General features: G+C 45.6%; 2 protein-coding genes across 2 annotated transcripts in view; one reads left to right on the forward strand and one right to left on the reverse strand.

Annotated features, from left to right (window-relative positions):
* Positions 1-429: 429 nt before the first annotated feature.
* Positions 430-8,394, reverse strand: LOC308673923 (adenine nucleotide translocase lysine N-methyltransferase-like; the record flags this gene model as incomplete). Its single annotated transcript, XM_081337972.1, has 5 exons — positions 430-717; positions 1,530-1,580; positions 2,714-2,854; positions 6,531-6,635; positions 8,239-8,394. The coding sequence occupies 5 exons, from the start codon at positions 8,392-8,394 to the stop codon at positions 487-489; spliced, it is 684 nt and encodes a 227-aa protein (XP_081194098.1). The 3' UTR covers positions 430-486.
* Positions 8,395-11,220: 2,826 nt separating this feature from the next.
* WDR90 (WD repeat domain 90) overlaps positions 11,221-23,870 on the forward strand; it is a gene marked incomplete at its 5' end in the record, with an annotated part of 63,038 nt that continues 50,388 nt past the window's right edge. Inside the window, 10 exon segments of the mRNA XM_081337973.1 lie at positions 11,221-11,375; positions 11,377-11,408; positions 14,231-14,322; positions 16,085-16,261; positions 18,111-18,249; positions 18,822-18,992; positions 20,855-20,978; positions 21,383-21,450; positions 22,041-22,150; positions 22,723-22,950. Of these exon segments, the coding sequence (XP_081194099.1) occupies positions 11,221-11,375; positions 11,377-11,408; positions 14,231-14,322; positions 16,085-16,261; positions 18,111-18,249; positions 18,822-18,992; positions 20,855-20,978; positions 21,383-21,450; positions 22,041-22,150; positions 22,723-22,950 (1,296 nt within the window).

Genomic DNA, 23,870 nt, shown 5'->3' on the forward strand with positions numbered 1-23,870 from the left:
AAAATGGGGCGAGATTCACTTAACAATGGTCTTGCTTAGCTCAGTTGTGGTTGTAAGTTGAGGGTTACCTGTACTGTCTATGTTACTAGGAGGAGGGAACTATTCCATGCATCCATTACTTCTGTGGGCCATTGCTCTGATGGTGGCTCTTCCTCCTTAAAGTCTCTCAAGGATATTCCCGTGGACCATTGCACGGGATGTTGGAAAGAAAACAAGTCCCAAAGGTGCTTTTTCAAAAGGCAACTGGACCCTCTTTGTTGTTTTTTTTCTTGAAGAGGTTTCGCTTCTCATCCAAGAAGCTTCTTCAGTTCTGGAGAACTGGAGTTCTGAACTGAAGAAGCTTCTTGGATGAGAAGCGAAATGCCTTCGAGGAAAAACAAAGTCCAGTTGCCTTTTGAAAAAGCACCTTTGGGACAACCAGGTTCTGGATGACTGAGAATCTCCCTAGAAGGAGAACAGGATTTTCATATTTCCTCCCTGCCATCGTTATTGTAAGATTTCACGTCCGGAGCCAATATCGCTCGCTGCTTCTGCTGAGCTTCTTCCTGAATTGTTCACTTTTGCTTGTCGGATGTCTCTAATGTTGTAGGCCCAGGCTTTGTATAAACTTTCTCCAGCCACCTTGGAAGGGGTCCATCTGAGGAAAGGAAAGCGGGCGGCTACCACGCAGGCCCCATCAGGGAGTTCGGAAATCAGCTTCTTTTCTAACTTGGGAACCTGCAAAAAGAATGTCAGATCTGGACCACAGCAATAAGACCCACACTAAGAATTGTTTCACCATTACCTGGATGCTGTTCTTGCTTCATTACCAACAGGCTTTTCAGCTATGCTACTGCATAACAGAATAAAAGAATAGCAGTGTTGGAAGGGACCTTGGAGGTCTTGTAGTCCAACCCCCTACTCAAGCAGGAGACTCTATACCAGGGGTCCTCAACCTTGTCAACTTTAAGACTTGTGGACTTCCAACTCCCAGAATTCTTCAGCCAGCTTTGCTGGCTGAGGAATTCTTCGAGTTGAAGTTCACAAGTCTTAAAAGTTGACAAGGTTGAGGACCCCTGCTCTATACCATTTCAGAAAAATGGCTGTCCAGTCTCTTCTTAAAAATCTCCAGTGTTGAAGCACCCACAGCTTCTGAAGGCAAATTCCGTTGATTATTCTCCCTGTCAGGAAATTTCTCCTCAGTTCTAGGTTTCTTTTGCCATGTATGTCACACTTGTGGTAATGAAGACACCAAGTATGGGTCTAGTGCAGTGAACGTACACATCAAACCACACCACCACCATCCAATTGCCACTATTAATACTTGCAGAGTGATGTATGATGCAAGTATGCTGAGTCATGACACTTGTGTGATGACATCATCATGGCATTCTCTCTCCTTGTCTCCCCCACCCCCAGCCATTCAATCCCTTCTGTAACCGAAGCAACCATTGTTAGATGCTGAAAAAGTTGGGGCCACAGGCTCAGCAGCCCCCCTAGATCCATTTACATTTAGCTGATGGGGGAAATGTCTTTGAAAACTGACTCACCACACTGGGGGCCAAGAACACGGTCACATTGCTGCAGTCAGAGAGATCAGCCTTGAAAATAACAAGAGGAAAAGAAATCAGGATGGATAAAGCAAAGAAATACAAGAAATCTGTTTACAAATAATACAGCACATTTGTTACTGGTGTGTTATTGAACCATCCAGAGTGTTGGGAATTTGATTCTTCTGATTCTTCTGATTCTTCTTCTTCTGATTCTTCTTCTTCTGATTCTTCTTCTTCTTCTTCTTCTTCTTCTTCTTCTTCTGATTCTTCCTCTTCCTCCTCCTCCTCCTCCTCCTCTTCTTCTTTCCTCCTCCTCCTTCTCCTCCTCCTCCTCCTCCTCAATTCAGTTCATAGTCTGAGACTGATAAAAACTTGGTTTGAATTGTTAAGTCCTAATCAAGGACCTCAGAGCTTGTTAAGATAGCATCTCAGTATTATACGCAGTTCCGAGTATGACTACTACTATTATTTAAGATTTAATCTTCGATTCACAGTCTGGGAGTGGTAAAAACTTAACAGTTCAAGTCCTAACCAAGGACCTAAGAGCTGTTAAGGTAACATCTCAGTATATAGGCAGTTCAGAGTAGGGTGTTGTTGTTTTTTGCAAAGTCAGAATGTTCAGTCTAATAAGTTTAAAATTTCCATGTACCTAGGCAACTCTTTGGATATTGCTCCAAGGGCTCCTGTTACTATTGGTGCAACCACTGCTTTCTTCCTGCATAATCGCTCAACTTCAATGTGCAAACCATGACATCTTATTATTTTTTCTAGCTGCTTCTCTTTCATTCGTGCATCACCTGGTAATGCAATATCAATGAATCAGACCTTTTTATCTTTTTCACAATAGCATGTTGTGGGTCAGAGATCTGTTCTGTATGGATCCAGAAATCCCACAGGATCTTAACTTGCTCATTTTCAAGAACTTTAGAAACCAGGAGTTTGAGTCCCAATTTAGGTGTGAAAGCCAGATGGATGATTTGGGGCCTTTGAGAAAATGGACTTTCAAAGATGATGAGTTGGCATCATAATCCATCATCCATATCACAATAATCCATACTAGGATTATTGTGCTCACCTGCTAGCCCATCTATCCTCCATCTAATTTTATCTGAACAGCTCCCACTAAAAATTAACCACAAACCTAGCCTGCTATGGGGTGTATTCCCCATGTCGAAAATAACCTTCCAAAGATCTTGTTGGTGGTAGAATACTTTTCCATAACATCCGGCCCACCAGGCACGAAACTGGGAGAGTTTCAAGAGCCACGGGTTGAGTTCGTAGCCAACAACAGGTTGGAAACCTTGTTTATACGCCTCCAATACCTAGGAACACAGAAGAGGCAGATCCATACGATTAACTCAACGTTTCCCAGTGTTGGCAATTTTAAGAGGTAGATATCAACTCCCAGAATTCTGCAGCCAGCATATATTTATTATTTATTTATTTAATTGAATTTTTATACCGTCCTTCTCCCGAGGGACTCAGGGCGGTGAACAGGGCATATAAATAGAAATACAAAAGTTAAAAAGGATTAAATTGTTGCCCAAATTAAAACAATCAAAATATAAAAAACATTAAAACCCTAACATTCCCCCATCAGGCCAGGCCAGCTTGTTCGAATAAATGGGTCTTTAACCCGCGCCGGAAGGAGCGAAGATCCGGTGCCATCCGGAGCTCAACCGGCAGTTGATTCCATAAATCCGGGGCGCCCACAGAGAAGGCCCTCCCCCTGGGGGCCACCAGCCGACATTCTCTGACCGGTGGCACCCTGAGGAGGCCCTCTCTGTGGGAACGCACAGGGCGGAGGGAAGCTGACGCCGGCAGCAGGTGATCCCCGAGGTACTCCGGACCCATGCCATGTAAGGACTTAAAAACCATCACCAAGACCTTGAACCTCACCCAGAAGACAACTGGTAACCAATGCAGCTCGCGGAGCAAAGGTGTAACATGGGAGTACCGGGAAACTCCCAAGACAACTCTCGCGGCCGCATTCTGTACCAGTTGGAGCCTCCGAGTGGTCTTCAAGGGAAGCCCCATGTAAAGAGCATTGCAATAGTCAAGACGAGAGGTCACGAGCGCATGAGTGACCGTACACAGGGCATCCCGGTCCAGATAGGGCCGCAACTGACGCAGCAGGCGAACCTGAGCGAAAGCCCCCCTAGTCACGGCTACTATGTGGTCTTCTAGGGTGAGCCGTGAATCTAGGAGGACTCCCAAGTTGCGAGCCCTATCCACGGGGGGTAAAAACTCACCCCCCATAGAAAGCGATGGAACATTTTGAATGTCCCGGGATGCCGGAATGTACAGCCACTCAGTCTTGTCAGGGTTGAGCTGAAGTCTGTTCCTCCCCATCCAGACCCGAACCGCCTCCAGGCAACGGGACATCACGTCGAGGGCATCACTGGGGTGGTTTGGGGTCGAAATGAAAAGTTGGGTATCATCAGCATATTGATGATACCCAACTCCAAAACCACGAATGATCTCACCCAGCGGCTTCATGTAGATGTTGAACAGGAGAGGCGAGAGGACCGACCCCTGAGGAACTCCACAAACGAGAGACCTAGGGGTCGACCTCTGCCCCCCTGCCAACACCGACTGCGAGCGTCCCAGGAGATAGGAGGAGAACCACCGAAGAACCGTGCCTCCCAATCCCCTGAGACGCCGCAGCAGGATACCATGGTCGATGGTATCGAAAGCCGCCGAGAGGTCTAATAGGACTAGGACAGAGGAATATCCCCTGTCCCGGGCCCTCCAGAGATCATTCACCAGAGCGACCAATGCCGTCTCCGTGCTGTACCCGGGCCTGAAACCCGATTGGTACGGGTCAAGATAATCCACTTCATCCAGGACCAGAGGGAGCTGATGCGCCACCACACTCTCAACAACCTTCGCAAGAAAGCGAAGGTTGGAGACTGGACGAAAGTTGTTCAACACAGCTGGGTCCAAGGCAGGCTTCTTGAGGAGAGGTCTCACCACCGCCTCCTTCAAGACGGTGGGGAAATTACCCTCACTCAAAGAAGCAGATATAACTGCCTGGAACCAGCCTTGTGTCCTCTCCCTAGCTGCATAAACCAGCCAAGAAGGGCACGGGTCCAATAAACATGTGGTGGAGCTCAACCTCCCCATAATCCTGTCCACTTCCTCAGGGGTCACAGAATCAAACTCCTCCCAGATAACATCGACAAGACCGCCCGTGTCCTGATCATCGGACTCTGCCCAGCTGGAGTCCAAACCGGTCCGAATCCGAGCGATTTTATCTGACAGATGTTGACCAAACTCCTCGGCACGACCCTGCAAGGGATCCTCCCTCACCTCCTGATTAAGGAGGGAGCGAGTCACCCTAAACAGGGCGGCCGGGCGATTATCTGCGGACGCGATGAGGGCAGAGAAGTAATTACACCTCGCCGCCCTCATCGCTGCGAGATAAGACCTAATATAGGTTCTTAGTCGCAACCGGTCGGATTCGGATCGGCTGGACCTCCAACAGCTCTCTAGGCCCCGTTTCCAACGCTTCATCTCCCAGATGAAGTTGTGAGGTTAGGGTGAGAAAGAATAGAAGAAATAGAAATAGAGTAGAGTAGAGTAGAGTAGAGTAGAGTAGAGTAGAGTAGAGTAGAGTAGAGTAGAATAGAATAGAATAGAATAGAATAGAATAGAATAGAATAGAATAGAATAGAATAGAATAGAATAGAATAGAATAGAATAACAGAGTTGGAAGCGACCTTGGAGGTCTTCTAGTCCAACCCCTCTGCTTAGGCAAGAAACTATACCATTTCAGACAAATGGTTATCCAATTTCTTCTTAAAAACTTCCAGTGTTGGAGCATTCACAACTTCTGCTTGGGCAGGGGGGTTGGACTAGATGACCTCCAAGGTCCCTTCCAAGCTCAGAGAGCACCAAGGACCCCACAGTTCAACCCTGAGCTACAAATATTCTATCAATATTCACTCCTGCTTGCATGTTTTCTCAAAGAAATCTGTTAAAACACCTATGCAAAAGAACATTTTTACTCCATCTTTTACTGGAGATCATGGGTTTCTTTCTGGGTAAATAAAGTAATAATTGCTGCTCCAGGAGGACAAATGAAAAAAAAAGAGTTTACATAAACCAGAAGCTTGTTCTTCTTTAATCTAGATTTATATCCCAATATTTCTCAGGAATTCCAAGGTCAGCACTCTCCCTCCCCCAAAACAAGCAATCCATAGGGTAGGGTCTGCTGAGTGATAATAAGTGGCCTCAAATCATCTAAGGCAGGGGTCCCCAACCCCCGGTCCGTGGCATGCCAGCAACTGGGCCACACAAAAAAGCAAAGCCCCATCCACAAGATGCAGGCAGCACACAAAACCATGCACCCTCTAATCCATGGTAAAACCTTTCTCCAAGTAACCAGTCCCTGGTGCCCCAAAAGTTGGTGACCTCTAATCTAAAAGGCAGGGATGTACAACCTTGGTAACTTTTAAGACTTGTAGACCACAACTCCCAGAATTCCCCAGCCAGCAACTCCCCAGAAATTCCCCATGGAGCTGAAGTCCACAAGTCTTAACGTTGCCCAAGTTAGACGCCAAACCTTTACCCTATGATTGATGTAAATCTTATCAATCTATTTCAATCTATCGATTTACTTAAATCCCGAACGAATGCCACGGATTCAACACAGTCCTTGTTCTACCATTTTGGGTAGAAACCAGAGCGTGTCAAGGGCACAGAGCACAGAGAAGCATCCCTTTGATGCTTAAAGCTGCAAAGAACTTTATAGGAGAAGCATAAGATCTGTCCGGGCATTAAAGAAGAGTTGATCTCAGCCACAGAGGAATGAAGAGAGGGGTGTGTACACAAGCAGCACTTGTAAAAAGCCATGACGTCAAGGTAACCTGAACCCAAGGGTCACTGAGACTCATTGTGCAAATGTCATTTGCTCCCTTCCACTGACTTCCTGCGGTGCCTATACTTTTGCACACTGCCTTAAAGTGTAGGAGTCAAGCCTTTGGCTGCTCTTACAATTCTCCCATCGCCGGATCCTAGATCCACCAGCTTTCCCGAGCGCCCTTTTAGCAGCGACATCATGTTCTGGACTTGCCTGGCACTGGATGGCACATATGGCACCTGAGTCATAGAAAAGGGGCTGGTAAGATTCATGGGAAATAGCAATAGCATTTAAGCTTATATACCACCTCGTAGTGCAGGGGTCTTCAAACTTGGCCCTTTTATGACTTGTGGACTTCAACTCCCAGAATTCCTCAGCCAGGCACACGTTTGAAGACCCCTGCCGTAGTGCTTTACAGCATTTTCTGAGGGGTTTATAATAAAGAAGTTCCTCAGTGGCTCAGTGGGTTAGGACGCTGAGCTTGTCGATCAGAAGGTCGGCAGTTTGGCGGGTCGAATCTCGAGTGCCGCGGAACAGAGTGAGCGCCTGTTACTCGTCCCAGCTTCTGCCAACCTAGCAGTTCGAAAGCACGTAAAAAATGCAAGTAGAAAAATAGGGACCACTACGGTGGGAAGGTAACAGCGTTCCGTGCGCCTTTGGCGTCTAGTCATGCCGGCCACATGACCACGGAGACGTCCTCGGACAAGCGCTGGCTCTTCAGCTTTGAAACGGAGATGAGCACCGGCCCCTAGAGTCGGAAACGACTAGCACGCATGTGCGGGGGAACCTTTACCTTTACCTTTTTACCACCCCGTAATGCAGGGTCTTCAAACTTGGTCCTTTTATGACTTGTGGACTAAAGTTTGAAGACCCCTGCCATAGTGCTTTACAGCATTTTCTGGGGGGTTTATAATAAAGAAGTTCCTCATTTTACCCATCTCGGAAGGATGGAAGGCTGAGTCAACCTCGTGCCTCATCAGGATTGAACTCCAGGCTGTGGGCAGAGTTTGCCTGCAAAGCTGCACTTTAACCTTCTAAAAAAAGGTGAAATCATGGCAACTGGACCAAAGGCTGTTAATCTGAGATGTTTCGTTACTCACCCAAGTCAACTATTTTTTTTTATTTTGACTGATGAAGTTACTTGGATGATTAACAAAACATCTCAGATTAAGAAACTTTAAAGCAGTTGCCACGATTTAACCTTTTTAAGACACTTTTGGCCGGGATGGCTGAGTCTTTGTTGACATTTTGCACTTTATCCACTGTGCCACCAGGGCTCACAGATTTCACCTTAAGGATAGAGATGGGAAGGCTTGGGGGAAAAAACAGAAAAATGGAGGGGGAAACAGGTTTTTTCCTGTTTTTCCCCCCCAAACTGCTTTGGGAAAAGGGGGGGAACATTCCCTCCCCCCAATTTTTCCAGTTTTTTTTCCAGGTCTTCCCATCTTCTACTATGACTATTTAATTAGTGGGCCTTCAAAGTTATGACAGCGACTTATAATCAGTCCTCCCACTTACAACGGTAATGCAGGCTTTTGGCAATTGGGCATGTGTTTACAATGGCTGCAGTTTGCCAGGGTCACGTGATCGTCCTCGGTGATCTTCCCACTTCACTTCTGAGATGCAAAGTCAATGGAGGAAGCTGGATTTGCTCTAAGGACCGCAGGATTTGCTTAAGGGCCACGGCCAAAAGATCATAAAATTCTCCCTGAATTCTCCCCCCCCCTTTTTTTTTAATGGCAGGATGCCATCAAGGTGAAGTGGGGCTGAAGCGGTTGTGACAGCAGATCTGACGGCCAGTCACCTTCACCTCTGTGCTTAAAATGAGGGGAAGTCAGATACCTGCAGAGCGACTTTGCGGCATCCAAGGGCCAAGGCTCCCGTCCAGGCAAAATAGATAAGAAGGCCGGCGCTGGATGCAATTTCAAAAAGCCCCTCGCTGCCCCTCTTCTGCTGCAACTCGGCTGCTCGTGCTTCCAAAACATCATCCCAATCCATGCCCGAGAAAGGAAAGATTGGCAGGCGGTTTCACAAAACAAAACCTTGGGCACGCTTGCCGTAACCAGGGATCCAGCTGGGCTTGCAAAGAAAACATTTCCGGGGAGATTGAATGTCAGAAGACTGAATGGTGGGGAGGGTTAGGGTTTACTTTCCTCCCTACTATAAGAGCCCAGCATTTGGGGGTGGGGGTGGGTGGGAGGAATCCTACAGAAGGGTAGAGTCCATTAAATATTTGATATACATATAAAGTGCGTCACTCCCTGTCTTTTTTTTATTATCGTAGCTTTTCAAAATTGTTTTTCAATGGATAAATTGGTTCATCTGATTAGTTTGAACCATGTCCACAATACAAGTGATCTGGGCGTCTCTATAAATTCAATACAGCCCATCGATCCGGGGGGCCTCAGAAACGAAATCAATCTGCATTCCCAAAGGTCCGGTCCTCGCATTCTTTGTGAATCTACTGGATCTGCTCTGGCTTGACCTGCAGAGCGTTCTTGCTCTGTCAGCAAAAACCTAGGACCGACCACGGGTTCAGAGTCCATTGCTCGCACTCTTTTGCTCTGAGTCGGCAGCCAAACGCCAGTCCCCTGCAGGAGGCTGGGACCCCCAATTTATGGGGCCTTAATGAGGGAAGGGTCATGCCCAAGACCCCTCCCCCCCGCCCCCACCCCCAGGCCTCTCTTCTCCCCTTGGAAGGTTTTTCTCCTGCGGTGCTTTGTCTCCTGTCTCGTTTTATGGTTTCCTTTCGAAATGCGGGCGAGGTGCGCAGCCAAAAGGCACGAAAAGCACCGCCAGGCTTTTGCCCAAGCCCGACCCCCCGCCCTCGCTTCAGCTAGCCGGGGACCATGGGCTTGGCAGTCCACCCCATGCCCGGTGAGGGCATGCTGCAGCATTTGACCCTCCTCTTGCCCGCTGCCCCAGGGCGACGCTTCTCGGGCTTTACCTGCTCGCTCTCCCCACCCGCTTTCCGACCGGCGAGCGAGGGAGAACGCTCCGCTCTCCGTCCCCGGGGAAGGGCTCGGAGGGAGAGGGGGGGAATGGGCCGAAGGTCCCGGGAGGCGGAGGCGGGGGCTGCAAGTACATGCCCTGGGGAGGGCCTGGCCGGGGTTGAAGGGGTGGGGTCCGCGCGGACACGCGCAACTCTCTCAAGGAGTTGCGGAAAGGCAAGGTTGTGAGAATGCAGCCCTCGAGGCTTAAACTGACTCGGGGGAGCGCGCTGGCTTAAGGCAAGTGTAGGAGGGTCGTTGCGTGAATTTAGATCCTTTGTTTGGGAGGGGTCAAAGTGTGTGTGAGAGAGAAGAGAAAGAGAGAGAAAGAGCGAGAGAGGGAGAGAGAGGAAGAAAGAGAGAGAGAGAGAAAGAATGGGAGGTAGAGAGAGGAAGGGAGAGGGAGAAAGAGAGAGAAAGCGAGAGAGAGGGAGAAAGAGAAAGAAAGAAAGAAAGAAAGAGAGGGAGAGGGAGAAAGAGAGAGAGAGAGAGAAAGCGAGAGAGGGAGAAAGAGAGAGAGAGGGAGAAAGAGAGAGAGAGAGGGAGGGAGGGAGGGAGGGAGAGGGAGAAAGAGAGAGAGAGAGGGAGGGAGGGAGAAAGAGAAAGAGAGAAAACGAGAGAGAGAGAGAGAGAGAGAGAGAGAGAGAGAGAGAGAGAGAGAGAGAGAGAGAGAGACCCGAAATCGGTTAATTCAACAAGTAGGCTTAGCCTGTTGTGTGAACCAACCAACCTGCATCAGACCGAAATCTTTTATTTCTGATTTTGTGAAGTTTGTGAGTCTTTCGCCCCGCCCCCTTTAGTTTTAAGAATAAGCCTGCGAGGGAGGCTAGGCAGGACACGTGATGGGCTCCGCGACTGAGTGTAGCGTGGGCATCTCCAAGACCGGGCAGCTCTCGTTCTGATCGTGAGAATGGGCAACCCGCAGCTTCCCAGAGTGTGACCGTGTTCTGCTCAGCCGGTGTGAGATGTTCTCGGTGGGGTAGTTTTATCAAATTCTTCTTCTAGTTACGAATTTCAGCTTTTTTGTTTTTAATGTGGCGAGTACTGAGGGAGAGTAACAAAATTTGAAACAGTTCACATGAAAACTTCCGATGAAGATGAGCAGTAAGCTTAAAAAGCGCTTGACATTAAAAGCCGGGTTGCCCAGCCCTGATATGCAAAGCTACTGCCTGAATATTTTGTTATTTATATTTAATAAATAAAATTAAACTCCCCCCTTTCCTTAAACAGAAGCTTACAAGGATGCAATGAAAACAACATGAAAAGTAATCTACTGGAGCAAAGTCAAACCATTAAAGCAATGTTTCTCAACCTTGGCAACTTAAGGAGGTACGGACTCCAATTCCCAGAATCCCCCAGTCAACTTGTCTGGGGGATTCTGGGAGTTGAATTCCACCCGCATCTTCAAAGTTGCCAAGTTTGAGAACCACTGCATTAAAGCGTTATATTAAGACATTAAACATTAAAATGCAAGTTTTAAACTCCTTCCTAAACTGTAAATGCCCGAATTCTCGTTTATTCTTCAAAGCTGGCTTAAAAAGCCTTTTAACCCTCTTTCTGGTTCAACGTTTTAAATAGAAATAGGCAGACATCTATATTTATGTAGTTGGGCTTGCCGCTTCTGTTGCAGTTTATTTGCTTATGTCAGATTTTTTTTTAAAAAAAAGAATGCACGATTTAAAAAAAACTGACTTTTGTTTTTGCGGCGAAAGGAAAACAAAAAAAAAGCGAACAGGGAGGTTGTTAACAAGTACGCCCCCATAGAGATAGGAATGTATAGAGGCGCTCCCTCGTCTCCAAAGCCGCGATTCTGTATTGTTCCCGGAAACCGGAAATGGAGGCTTCCCATGTTCACACTAGTTCAGCTCTATGGGCCGGTGTGGCCTCTCTAGCCCTGGGAGAGTTCGCCCTCCCGCCTTTCGTTGAGGAGACTCTATGGTCGTGGGCGGCTGCGCGGGCCGTTCGAGGGCAGCGGCGGGAAGCCGGACCGAGCCGAGCCGAGCCGGGCAGCCATGGCCAAAGGTGAGCCGGGGGTTCGGGGCCTTGAGAGCAAGGAGGGAGCCTTCCGTAGGATTTGCAGTTGTTTCCTCCCCCGCAAAAAGTTTTTCTTCTTCGTTTTTTTGGGATTTACATAAATACGGCAGGCAGAAGCTCGTCAGGTGTAGCTCTCCTCCATCCTTGTGGGTCAAAAAATCATGGTAGGATCCTCTTTTATCAAAAAGTGGGTGATTAAGAAGCCCAGGAGTCCAGAGTCGGTGGGTCAGAGACAGGCAGAAGTCAATCAGGTCGAGCCTTTTTTGCCCCTGGACATGGGCTTCCCTGGTGTAGTTAGACCGTTGAGTTGTGGCTCAGGAGTCCTGCCTGTCTGGGAAGGAAAATAAGGCAGGTGAGGTATAAGGCAGAAGTTTGCTAGATGCAGCCTTCCTCCGCCTTAGCAAGGGGATGCTTCATTGGTTGGACGTCTGCCTGCTCCATAGCTGTATCTGTTTGCTTAGCCTTAGATGGATAGGCTGCAAAATCCCCCAAAGTGGGCCAATATGTAACAATATAATATACAATACTTAACATATATAAAACCGTATTAACAGATGGGTTAATACAGTCTTCTCGGAGAGATGAGATTTGATTAGCTAAGTAACAGCTAAAAATCCATCAGGTGCAGCTGTTCTCCATCTCTCTATGAGGGTAACTGTTGAACTGCACAGCTTAGGAGTGTAAGAGTGTAAGAGCCTTGGTGGAGCAGTGGGCTAATGCCTCCTTAAGTAACACCAGCTGCCTGCAATTAGTGCAGGTTCGAGTCCCACCAGGCTCAAGGTTGACTCAGCCTTCCATCCTTCCGAGGTAGGTAAAATGAGGACCCAGATTGTTGGGGGCAATAAGCTGACTTTGTAATAATGCCGCTTGGGGTTTGTGTGAAAGCCCTAATAAGCAGGCATATACATAGAATGAAGGCTACTGCTAAGCTTGTAAGCCGCCCTGAGTCTTCGGAGAAGGGCGGGATATAAATGGAATTAAAATAAAAAATAAAATAAAATAAAAAAAACTGAATGGGGGGGAGGGAAGGAACTATCAGAGAAATGCTTTTGTAGGAGGCAGGAATTCACCAGGTGCAGATGTCTATGGAGATTCTCCGTCATCTAGGTCCTGGTTGTCCCATAGATGCTTTTTTTCAGGAGGCAACTGGACTTTCTCGTTTTTTCTTTGAAGTCGTTTCGCTTCTCGTCCAAGAAGCTTCTTCAGCTCTGACTGGAGGGTGGGGAAGTCAGAGCCGAAGAAGCTTCTTGGATGAGAAGAGAAACGTCTTCAAAGAAAAACAAGAAAGTCCATTTGCCTCCTGAAAAAAAGCACCTTGGGGATCTCCAGGTGCAGCTTTTCAATCCTGAAGGTAAGTTACGCAGGTCGGATGTCAGCAGTGCCTGTGGCACGTTATTAAAATACAGAAGAACTGTAGAAAGAAGAACACTTTACAGCACTTGCTAGTCAAAGAGTAAATCTGTGTATGTAAATGTGCATGTATGTATAAGTATGTTTCTGTATATATGCATATCTACCTCTGTATGTGTGTGTGTGTGTATGTGTTTGTGTGTGTGTATACAAACACATATATATATACACACACACATATATATATGTATGTATATGTATGTGCATATATATGTGCGTATGTATATATATTTCTGTGTATATGCATATGTATCTGTCTATACCAGGGGTCGGCAACCTCGGCTCTTTTATGACTTGTGGACTTCAACTCCCAGAATTCCTGAGCCAGCATAGCTGGCTCAGGAATTCTGGGAGTTGAAGTCCACGAGTCATAAAAGAGCCGAGGTTGCCGACCCCTGGTCTATACAGACGATCCTCAACTTACAAACACAGTGCAGCCCCAAATGTCTGTTAAGTGAGACATTTGTTAAGGGAGTTTTGCCCCATTTTACGATCTTTCTTGCCATAGTTGTTAAGTGAATCATTGAAGTTAATAAGTTAGTAACCCGGTTGTTAAGTGGATCTGGCTTCACCCATCAACTCTGCTTGTCAGAAGGTCGCAAAAGCGGATCACATGACCTTGGGACACAGCAGCGGTCATAACTATGAACCATTTGCCAAGTATCTGAATTTTGATCACGTGATTAATGGGTCGCTGCAAAGGTCAGAACTCTGAAAAATTTTTATTTTTTTATTTTAATTCCATTTATATCCCGCCCTTCTCCGAAGACTCAGGGCGGCTTACAAGCTTAGCAGTAGCCTTCATTCTATGTATATGCCTGCTTGTTAGGGCTTTCATACACACCCCCAAGCGGCATTATTACAAAGTCAGCTTAATTGCCCTCAACAATCTGGGTCCTCATTTTACCTACCTCGGAAGGATGGAAGGCTGAGTCAACCTTGAGCCTGGTGGGACTCGAACCTGCACTAATGGCAGGCAGCTGGTGTTACTTAAGGAGGCATTAGCCCACTGCTCCACCAAGGCTTACCAATGGTGGTAAGTCACTCTTTTCAGTGCTGTTGTAACTTTGAATGGTCACTAAATGAACTGTTGTAAGTCGAGGACTACTTGTGTGTAAGTATGCATATATATTTCTATGTATATGCACATATATCTGTTTAAGTGTGTAGATATGTATGTGTGTATATGTATGCTTTTATATGCTTTTTATATTGTATTTTGTTCACTTGAGTTCCGTTTAACTATTGCAATTTACCTTCAGAGTTCTTCCAGTCACAATTTTAAAATCTATATACTGGAAGCCTACTCAGAATGAATGGGGAGTTCAACATTGGGAATCCATTGGGGGCTCACTGCTCTTTTATTCTAACCCTCCTCCCCTACCCACCCACTCCTCCAGTGTGGCAGCACCCTTATCTGAACATCTTCAAACATTTTAAAGTAGAAGAATGGAAAAGATCTACCAAGGATGGGGATGTGACAACCTTTATGGTAAGGCCAAATTTCTTGACATTTCTCTCAGCAGCTTCAGTATAAATTGCATTTGCTCAGTTTCCTGTGGTATTCTAGAGTTACCTTACTCTAACATCTGAACTTAGCTAATTCCATAGATCGTGGTTTAGGTGTGCCTTAACTTCACCAGAATTGCATAGGGTTAATCCCTTAAACTATCTGTCTTTTGTATGAAAACACAGATAGATTTAAGACTAGGCCATCTCAGCTGGTCATTTGTGAGTGGACAGAGATTTAAGTGTGACTACAAGTAGCCCTCAACTTATAACCACAATTGGGACTTGAATTTCTGTTGCTAAGCAAGGTGGCTGTTAAGGGACTTGCATCCGATTTTATGACCTCTGTTGCAATGATTGTTAAGTGAATCACTGCAGTTGTTAAGGGAAACGTGAGGTTGTTAAGCAAATCCGGCTTTTCCCATTGACTTTGCTTGCTGGAAGCTGGCTGGGAAGGTTGCAGGTAATGATCACATGACCCAGGATGCGGCAACCGTTGTAAATACATGCCAGTTGCCAAGCACCTGAATATTTGATCACGTGACTGAGGATGTTGCAACAGTCGTGAAAGGACAGGTGGCAAATCACCTTTTTCAGGGCCACTGCAACTTCACTGGTCGCTAAACGAATGGTTATAACTTGAGGACTACTTGCGCTGCTGTGTATCATGTCTGCTGTCTGGAAGGAGTGGAAAAGAAAGAGCTGCACTGATTTCCACTTTCTCCTAATTTTTTAGCTTCTAATTGTTTTCTTTACATTACTCCGATTCTTGTCAATCACATTTGCAATGGACATATTATATCCAGTGCTCCAGAAAAGGAAACACAGGTAGTCCTCAACTTACAACCACAATCGAGCCCAAAATTTCTGTTGCTAAGCAAGACAGTTTAAGTGAATTTTGCCTCATTTTACGACCTGTCTTGCCACAGTTGTTAAGTTGAAAACACAGTTAAGTGAATCTGGCTCCCTCATTGACTTGCTTGTCAGAATGTTCCAAAAGGGGATCAGATGACCCTGGGGGACACTGCAACCGTCGTAAATATGAACCAGTTGCCAAACATCCGAATTTTGATCAGTTGACCGTGGGGATGCTTGCAAAGGCCGTAACTGTGAAAAACGGTCAAAAGTCACTTTTTCAGTGCTGTTATAACTTTGAACAGTCACTAAATGAAGTGTTGCAAGTCCAGGTCTACCTGTGCAGAAACCTTATGTGAACAAAATAAAGGATGTTGTGCATGTTCTGTTCGGCTACCAACTATGCAAAAAGCTAAGAAAAGGATTAGTTCAGACCTGACAGACAACATGCCTGTTTCCCAGACTTCTGTAAAATCCGTCTTCTTGCAAATTTGTTAAGAACTGTGATTGAAAAAGAAGTTCTTAGTGCTGAGAAAATATGACTGGCTCAAGGTCACCCAGCTGGTGAGACTAGAACTCACCGTCTCCCAGTTTGTAGCCTGATGCCTTGACCACTGCCCCGAACTGGCTCTGAGGGGTCCTTGGTGCTCTCTGAGCATGCTTGTTTTCTTGCAGACGTTTCATTGCCTAACTAGCCTAGTTACTAGCACCGATGATGTTACCTAGTTTGGGTCATGAAATGTCTGCAAGCAAACAAGCTCAGAGACCACCGAGGACCCCTCGTTTCAACCCGGAGTTTCAAATATTCTCCTTCATTGGTAAAACTGGCTTTCTTATAGTTTCTCCTATTCAAAACCAAATTTTAAGGTCTGTTTGTTCTCTCCATTCAGGACAAGACTTTGAAAGGGACAGTATATCGCATTAACGGTGCTGTTCCGGCCAGCAACTATCTCCAGCTTCCCAAGACTGGCACCCAGACTTTGGGTCTCACTGGTCGATACATCTACATCCTCTTCAAACCTGCACCTGGCAAATATTTTGTAGTGCATCTGGACGTTGCCACTGAGGTGAGTGCGAGTTTATTCCTAGCTCCACGATGGCCATGGGTACCATAAGAGCATAAGTTAAAATGTGCTCGAAAGCCCTACAGTCCTCTAGTGATACCTGCATAATGCAACATTTATTGACGATTTATTCCCATTGTTTCTTTCCCACCTTTCAGAGCAGCCATATTTCCAAAGACACTTGTAAACAATTCATTCAGTGGCATCCTTCAGTCTCGAGAGACTATGGCAGTGATGGCAAACCTTTTAGAGACCGAGTGCCCAAATTGCAACCCAAAACCCACTTATGCATTGTCGGGTGCCAGGTGGGCGTGGCCCATTGGGTGGGCGTGGCCCATTGGGTGGGCGTGGCTGTGGTGGTAACGGCAGACTGGGTGGGACTAAAAAGTTCAATCAATCAATTAATTCCAACTTTGCGAGATCTTTTTTTTTCCCGCGAGGAGTTGAAATCGATTGGACCTTTTTTTTTTTTTGCACATGGCGGCGGAGGCCTAAAGCAAAAAGGTTTTATAAAACCCAGCTGAAGGTTTAGGACTGGGGCGATGGCGCACATGCCCACAGAGAGGGCTCTGTGTGCCACCTGTGGCATGCGTGCTATAGGTTCGCCATCATGGGACTGTGGTATCGTGCTCTGGAAAGAGGTCCTAAAGCAGCATCTGGTGTGGCTAAAAAGGCCAATTCGAGAGTGGCGGTCCCTTCCACACTGAGGGCAGATACAATCTGTCCCCTGTCCAGCCCCCAGATTTCGCTGGTTCCGAGACTGCCTCTTTGCCTCAGCCTGCCACACAAGCATCTCTTCGAATTGGAGGAGGCCATGCTGGGTCTTTAGCCTCCAAGCTGAGCGATCAGAGGTCAAGGTTTCCCAGCTGTTAATGTCCATTCCCAAGGCCTTTAGATCCCTCTTTCAGATATCCTTATATCGCAACTCTGGTCTCCCTCTGGGGCGCTTTCCCTGCACTAGTTCTCCATACAGGAGATCTTTTGGAATCTGACCATCAGCCATTCTCACGACATGCCCAAACAATATTGCAAACAATATAAGAATAAGAATACAGCATTTTAAAAAGACAAATAAAAACATTTTTAGGATCCTTCCCACAGGCCAATAGACCTGCAGTGAGAGAAGAATGAACACAGCTAAGGAGCCTGGATATTCGCCACCTGCCTTTCTAATATTTTTTTTGGTTGAAAAAAAGTTGTTGCTTGATGCCGTATGGGAGATTTGTTTTCCTAAGCAATGCAGCTGTCATTTTTTTTGAGGCCTACTTTTGAATTACTGTCTTAAGACATAACAGAAGAACTAGGTTAATCAGGAGGAAACTGGTAACACCTTATCAGTCTAACAGATTTTATTAATTTAAAACATTTGTATAGGTGCCAATCTTGTTAACAAATTCTGGGCGGCTCTCAACCAAAAATTAAAGCAACATTTTATTTTATTTTATTTTATTATTTTTTAATTATTTTTTATTTTATATTTTAAATAATAATAAAAATATTTATTTTGTAAAAAGTAATAAAAATATAAAATAATCTTATTTATTTTAGTAACATTTCTTAAATCTGAGGACATGCTACCAGGCTCCTTATTTTTCCTCACTAACTTGGCCTTTTTACGACTTGTGAACTTCAACTCCCAGAATTCTTTAGCCAGCATGCCTGGCTGAGAAATTCTGGGAGTTGAAGTCCAGAAGTCATAAAAGGGCCAAGTTTGAAGATCCCTGGTCTATATAAATAGCAGTATTCAGCTTTGGTTATCTTTTGTGGGCTGTCTGTCAGCTTCTGAATATTTGTTGCTCCCAGTATGATAATTCTTTCTCTATGAACCAGCTCTGTTTCTTTTCATTTCTAGGACAGCCAAGTGGTCCGTATTTCATTTTCTAACCTCTTTAAAGAATTCAAGTCCACAGCCACATGGTTGCAGTTCCCCTATATCTGTGGGGCAACTCGTGGGTCAGTCTATGAAAGTACAGCCAAGTCTTCTAAGCGAGGTAAAATGCAAAGAAGGTCTAATAAAGGTTTTTTTTTGGTGTTGCCTTTGATTTTACCTTCAGGACTTTAGAAACGTGGATCTAACTTTCCTAAGAAGTGAGTTGATGGTTTAGACTGAGTTTTTACTAACAAGACAATTGAACTCTGAAGAAGAGAGATTAGCAAGTGTTCAATTAATGCTGTGTTTTGGCAATTAAAACAATGCTTCTGAGGCTTTCTCGCCATCAACTCAACAATCGTTGTAGTAATCTGAATATCTTAACATCGTAGAGTTTGTAGGGTAAGGGAGGATGGCTATTCCAGTGCAGTTTATCATAAGGGCAGCCAGGTTGAGAAAGGATATTGAGAAGCTAAACATTGAGGCCTATTTCTAAGGACACCCGGTAGTTTATATTTGAGGCACAAGTTAAATTAGTCATTTCCGGCCTGGGTGTCCATACTTCTAACTTCCTTGTCTAAAGAAATGATTGGACATCAGAGATGAACCCATTTGCGCATAAGGTTTGAGGTTGGGGGAATGTGCCAAATGCCTGTTGAAATTCAACTCTCGCTGGCATGTTTGGGTCTTCAGATCTGGTGGGCCTCGCCCCCAGCAACGTGCGATGGACTTGTCTGGTGCTTGATCTCCGCCACATTCTCGGCCTCTACTTGAACAGGACCTACAGTCATCTGAAAAGCGTCAAGCTGTGCTCCAACATGTTGGTGAAAAACCTGTTCACCAGCGACTTGCTCTTTGACCCAGGTAAGAGTCTTGAAGAGCTGAGGCAGAGACTGCTGTCTGAATACAGGTAAGTCTCGACTTAACGGCCATTCATTTAGTGACGGCTCGAAGTTACAACAGCACAGAACGCGGTGAGTGAATGACCGTTTTTCACACGTGCGACCGTTGCAGCAGGCCCACGGTCACATGATCAAAATCCCGACGTTTGGCAATGACGGTCGCAGTGTCCCGGGTCATGTGATCTTTTTTCCCCTTGTGACACCTTCTGACGAGCAAAGTCAATGGGGAAGCCAGATTCACTTCACAACCGTGTTACTAACTTAACAGCTGCAGCAACTCACTTAATTTTTGGCAAGGAAGGCTGTAAAATAAGGCAAAACTTCACAAATGTCTCGCTTAACAGCAGAAATTTTGGGCTCAGTTGTGGTTGTAAGTCGAGGACTGTGTGTACAGATCACTTCACAGATGCGTTCGGCATTCTGAGTGGGGTAGGTTGAGCCTTAGAAACTCAGTTAATCTTTTGCTCCCTAAATCCTTTCCATCTTTCTCCATGATTTTCAGCTTGTTCCTAAAATGAGATGTTTTACAAAAAATAAAAAAAATAGCATGATGGTTGTCACCTTGGTTGCTTCACTAATACAAGCAACATTTGCAGATTTACCAATTCTGTGCACCATTGTGGAGCTGAGAACGGAAAGAATGCCTATTCGGAGACACTAAGCCTGGATTCATACATTATTTAATCAAAGCTAAATAAAGTTTAACTATAGTTTAAATGTTGCAGGATATGAAGAAGGAAAGGTAAAAAAATGAAAATATACAGCGTAGCTTACATGTATATAGGTAATAGTATTTTTCTTAGCATAGAAGCAATGGATGGAAACTAGTCAAGGAGAGAAGCAACCTAGAACTAAGGAGAAACTTCCTGACAGTTAGAACAACTAACCAGTGGAACCACCTGCCTCCAGAAGCTGTGAATGCTCCAAGACTGGAAGTTTTTAAGAAGAGACTGGACAGCCATTTGCCTGAAATGGTATAGGGTTTCCTTCCTGAGCAAGGGGTTTGACTAGATGACCTCCAAGGTCCCTTCCAACATCATCATCATCATCATTATAAAGACTTTATTCATAAAACATGAAACTCAGTCAACTGAACACTCAAATTGACTGGCACTAATGGTTGACACGGGCTGCTGCCAGCATCCTAGGTATCAACCAGGTATCTTCTTAAAATGTAAGATGTTCCGAGTAGCGCAGGTTTTTTTAGCTTTGCTGGAGTTATTGCAGGGAACTGCAATTTCTTGATGTATTTTGCAAAGTTTTTGGACGTAGCTCCCAGTGCCCCGATGACGATGGGTATCACTGTTACGCGTTTCATCCATAATCACGCAGTTTCGATGGCCAGGTCGCGGTATTTCGTAATTTTTCCCAGTGCTTTTTCTTCGACTCTGGCATCTCCTGGTACAATGATATCAATCAACTGTACGCTTCGGTTCTCTATGACGGCGATATCTGGCGGGTTGTGTTCCAAATGGCGATCTGTATTTGGAAATCATCATCATCATCATCATCATCATTGAATGAATTTTGGTTTTACAGTATCCCACTCTTTCACTGTAGTTTGGCACAAAGAGACCTCTAGAGAAAGCTCAGACATGTTTCTCATGCAAGTATTGGCTTCTCTGGGGGAAGCAAGAATGGGCAAGTGATACTGCAACTTCAACTCTGCCCCTCGCCTGCTTGCATGCATATTACAATACTTATATGAAAAGGGAGGGGCTTGCATCATAAGAGGCTTTTCAACATCCGGGCATCATTTCAGTGAAGAACAACCACATCTGCCTCATCCTTTTTTTCCCCCTTTCTTTTCTTTTTTTCTGTTAGCATTGACCTCTTCTGAGGCTCACCAGTCCAAGATGTCATTGCATGGTTTCTCTCCCATGCCTCGGGAAATGGCATTTCCTGTGCCCAAAGGAGAACTGTGGCACGATCTCTACGATTACATTCGGTAGGTTTGGCTAAATGTCTCTTTCCGATACCTCTGATTTTTTTGCCTTAGTCTTTTTGAGACTTTTTGCTCTGCGTAATATTGCTCAGCCCGAAAGATAAATGCGCGAGGAAATATGTTTGTGATTTGGAGGTGGGGGGTGGGGGCTTTGTCAGAACAGAAATTCCACAAATCAAGTATTCCTAATGGAAACTTCTGCTTTGAGACCCCAAAACCTGTATACTGTATCATTCCCTGAGTCAAAATATTTATTGTAGATTGCGGAATCAAGTTTGTCTGGTCAGATTCAACGACCACCATGATTTAGAATGCAAGACTTTGTCTTGCTGGCTGATAGAGGCTGAAAGGCTGGACAAAAATTCAATCTGTTGTGCGTTTGCTTTTCTCTGATTCTTTTTCTTCAGGTTTCCTTCGAGTGGATCCAAAATGCCATTTGATTCTATTCAGAAAAGCACTTTGAATTCCTGTGCTGGTGAGTGAGTGAAATCAGGAGACTAAGGAAACCGGAAATAAGGCCTGTACAGCTTTCTGGACTACCAACCCTCTTACAGAATAAACCAAGAATATGTTGAGATATAACTCCATTTATGCATGGATTGATTTATTAGGCTGATGAATCATTTCATGTCTACTTGTACGTGTCTTCTCCCTGACAACTAATGTGTCTGAAACCCTAGTGCAGTGATTCCCCAACCTGAACAGCTTTAAGATGGTAGACTTCAACTCCCAGAATTCCCCAGCCAAGGTTGAAAAAATACTGCCCTAGTGTCCTAGATAACAGACTGAAAGCAGTTCTAGAAGGAAGAAATTGATAATGAGCCATGATCCTAATTGTAACTTTATTTATTTTAAACATATATTTATTTGAAACACACACACACACACACATATATGTGTGTGTGTGTGTGTGTGTATAATCTATTTCTATCTCTATATCTATCTATCTATCTATCTATCTATCTATCTATCTATCTATCTATCTATCTATCTATCTATCTGTCTATCTATCTCAGGCTCCATATCCTGAGGTCTTCATTGCTTTTCTTCCATCTATCTTTTCAGCTGGCCATCCTGAAGATGAGCCAGTGACCCAGGTGCCCAAGGACGTGTCTCTGAGCAAGCCGGTTCGGGACCGGGTGTCTCTCATCCAGCAAATCACCAGTCCCAAAGAGGTACGTAAGCTTTGATCTTTCTTACATCCAGAATTGACAAACATCTACCACCATTCTCTGTGCTAATGTAATAGACTATTGTATAGGTAGTCCTCAACTTACAACCATTCGCTTAGTGACTGAAGTTACAACGGCACCGTTGGACACAGGATCAAAGTTTGGATGCTTGGCAACTAGTGTGTATTTATGACGGTTGCCGCGTCCCAGGGTCACGTGATCCCCTTTTGTGACCTTCTGACAAGCAAAGTCAGCGGGGAAGCCAGATTCGCTTAACAACCATGTTCCTAACTCAACAGCTGCAGTGATTCATTTCACAACTCTGGCAAGATTCGCAAAATGGGGCAACATTCCCGTAACAACTGTCTCATTTAGCAAGATAAAAATTTTGGGCCCAGTTGTGGTTGTAAGTTGAGGACTCCCTGTGCAGAGCTCACTTCAAATCTTAGCTTGCTGCTGTCCCCCTATGAACCACAGCTCCGTTGCTTCTCGTTGAAGAAAGGACCGGCAGACTTTAGCTTCAGCCTCCACTTTCCAAAACTTTTTCTTTTTTCTTTTCTTTTTTTTTGGGAAAGATGCCTCGCCAGTCCCCCCTTCTTACAAAGCACATCCCCAAGATTCACCCATCGAGGTCCGAGCCTGTGTGGACAGCCTCCACTGTGGACCAGAGCCTGAGAGAAGGGTCCCAGGCCAGAGGAGATCCCTGTTTCCCCCCCTCGTCGATGGACGATGGCAGCATTCATGTCTACGCCCACAAAAATGGGGATGGCCGTGTCCGTGCTGTTACCGTCGACTCTGACGTGGTAAGCAGCAACTTCAGCCTGTTCTTTCTTCCTTAGGCCTTCCTTATCATTCCTGTGTGGACAACTGTTCCACTTTAAGGGAGCCATAGGATTTAGTTTGGATTTGGAAAAAGTGGGGAGAGAGAAATCTCTGAGGAATGCTAGTCATGGCTGGTGTGGAATCCAAACACGGGACCCAAAGCAAATACTCATGGCTTACTGCAGTATTTAGTGTGTACTGCAATATACCGTATTTTCCGACGACTTTTTAAACCCATGAAAATCACCTCAAAAGTTGGGGGGTCGTCTTATACGCCCAGTCGGCTTATACGCCGGAAAATCAGCGTCTGGCGTCTGGCGGGAGCCGGCAGGGCAGTCCTGCGCACGCGCGCACTCCCCAGCTGCTCCTTAGCAGCTGGGGAGTGCGCGCGTGTGCAGGACTGCCCTGCCGGCTCCCGCCCGACGCCCTTCCCTCTTGAGGCAGCATCGCTCCCTGGCTCCTAAGGAGTCCTCGGGGATGCTGCCTCAACTGTCCTGCATTGCCCCCATTCGTCCTCCTTTCCAATTCTCCAAATCCTCCTTTGCTTCATGAATTAAGGCTAAGCAACGTGGAAGGGAAGCGGTATTAATTACACATTAAGGCACCCGGAGTGATGCTCGTCTCTGCCTCATTTTATTTCAACAATCTGTTTGGGGGGGAGGGGTAAGTATAGAAAGGTCATCCCATTCACCAATGGTTTATTTGGACACGAATCTGCGTATAAACATAAACCCACCTTATCCTACAGCAGTTACAAGCACCCAAAGGAGGAATTCAACAACGATTATAGAGATCTCTCCAAGAGGGAAGAGAGCAACATTAACCCCTCCCTTCCCCCCCCCTCGGACGCGCGACTACTCTTCCCCCGCTAGCAAAGAAAGCGCTCCTGCTCAAGTAAGCC

This window comes from Vipera berus (assembly GCF_964194415.1).
Source record: "Vipera berus genome assembly, chromosome: 13".
NCBI lineage: Eukaryota > Metazoa > Chordata > Lepidosauria > Squamata > Viperidae > Vipera > Vipera berus.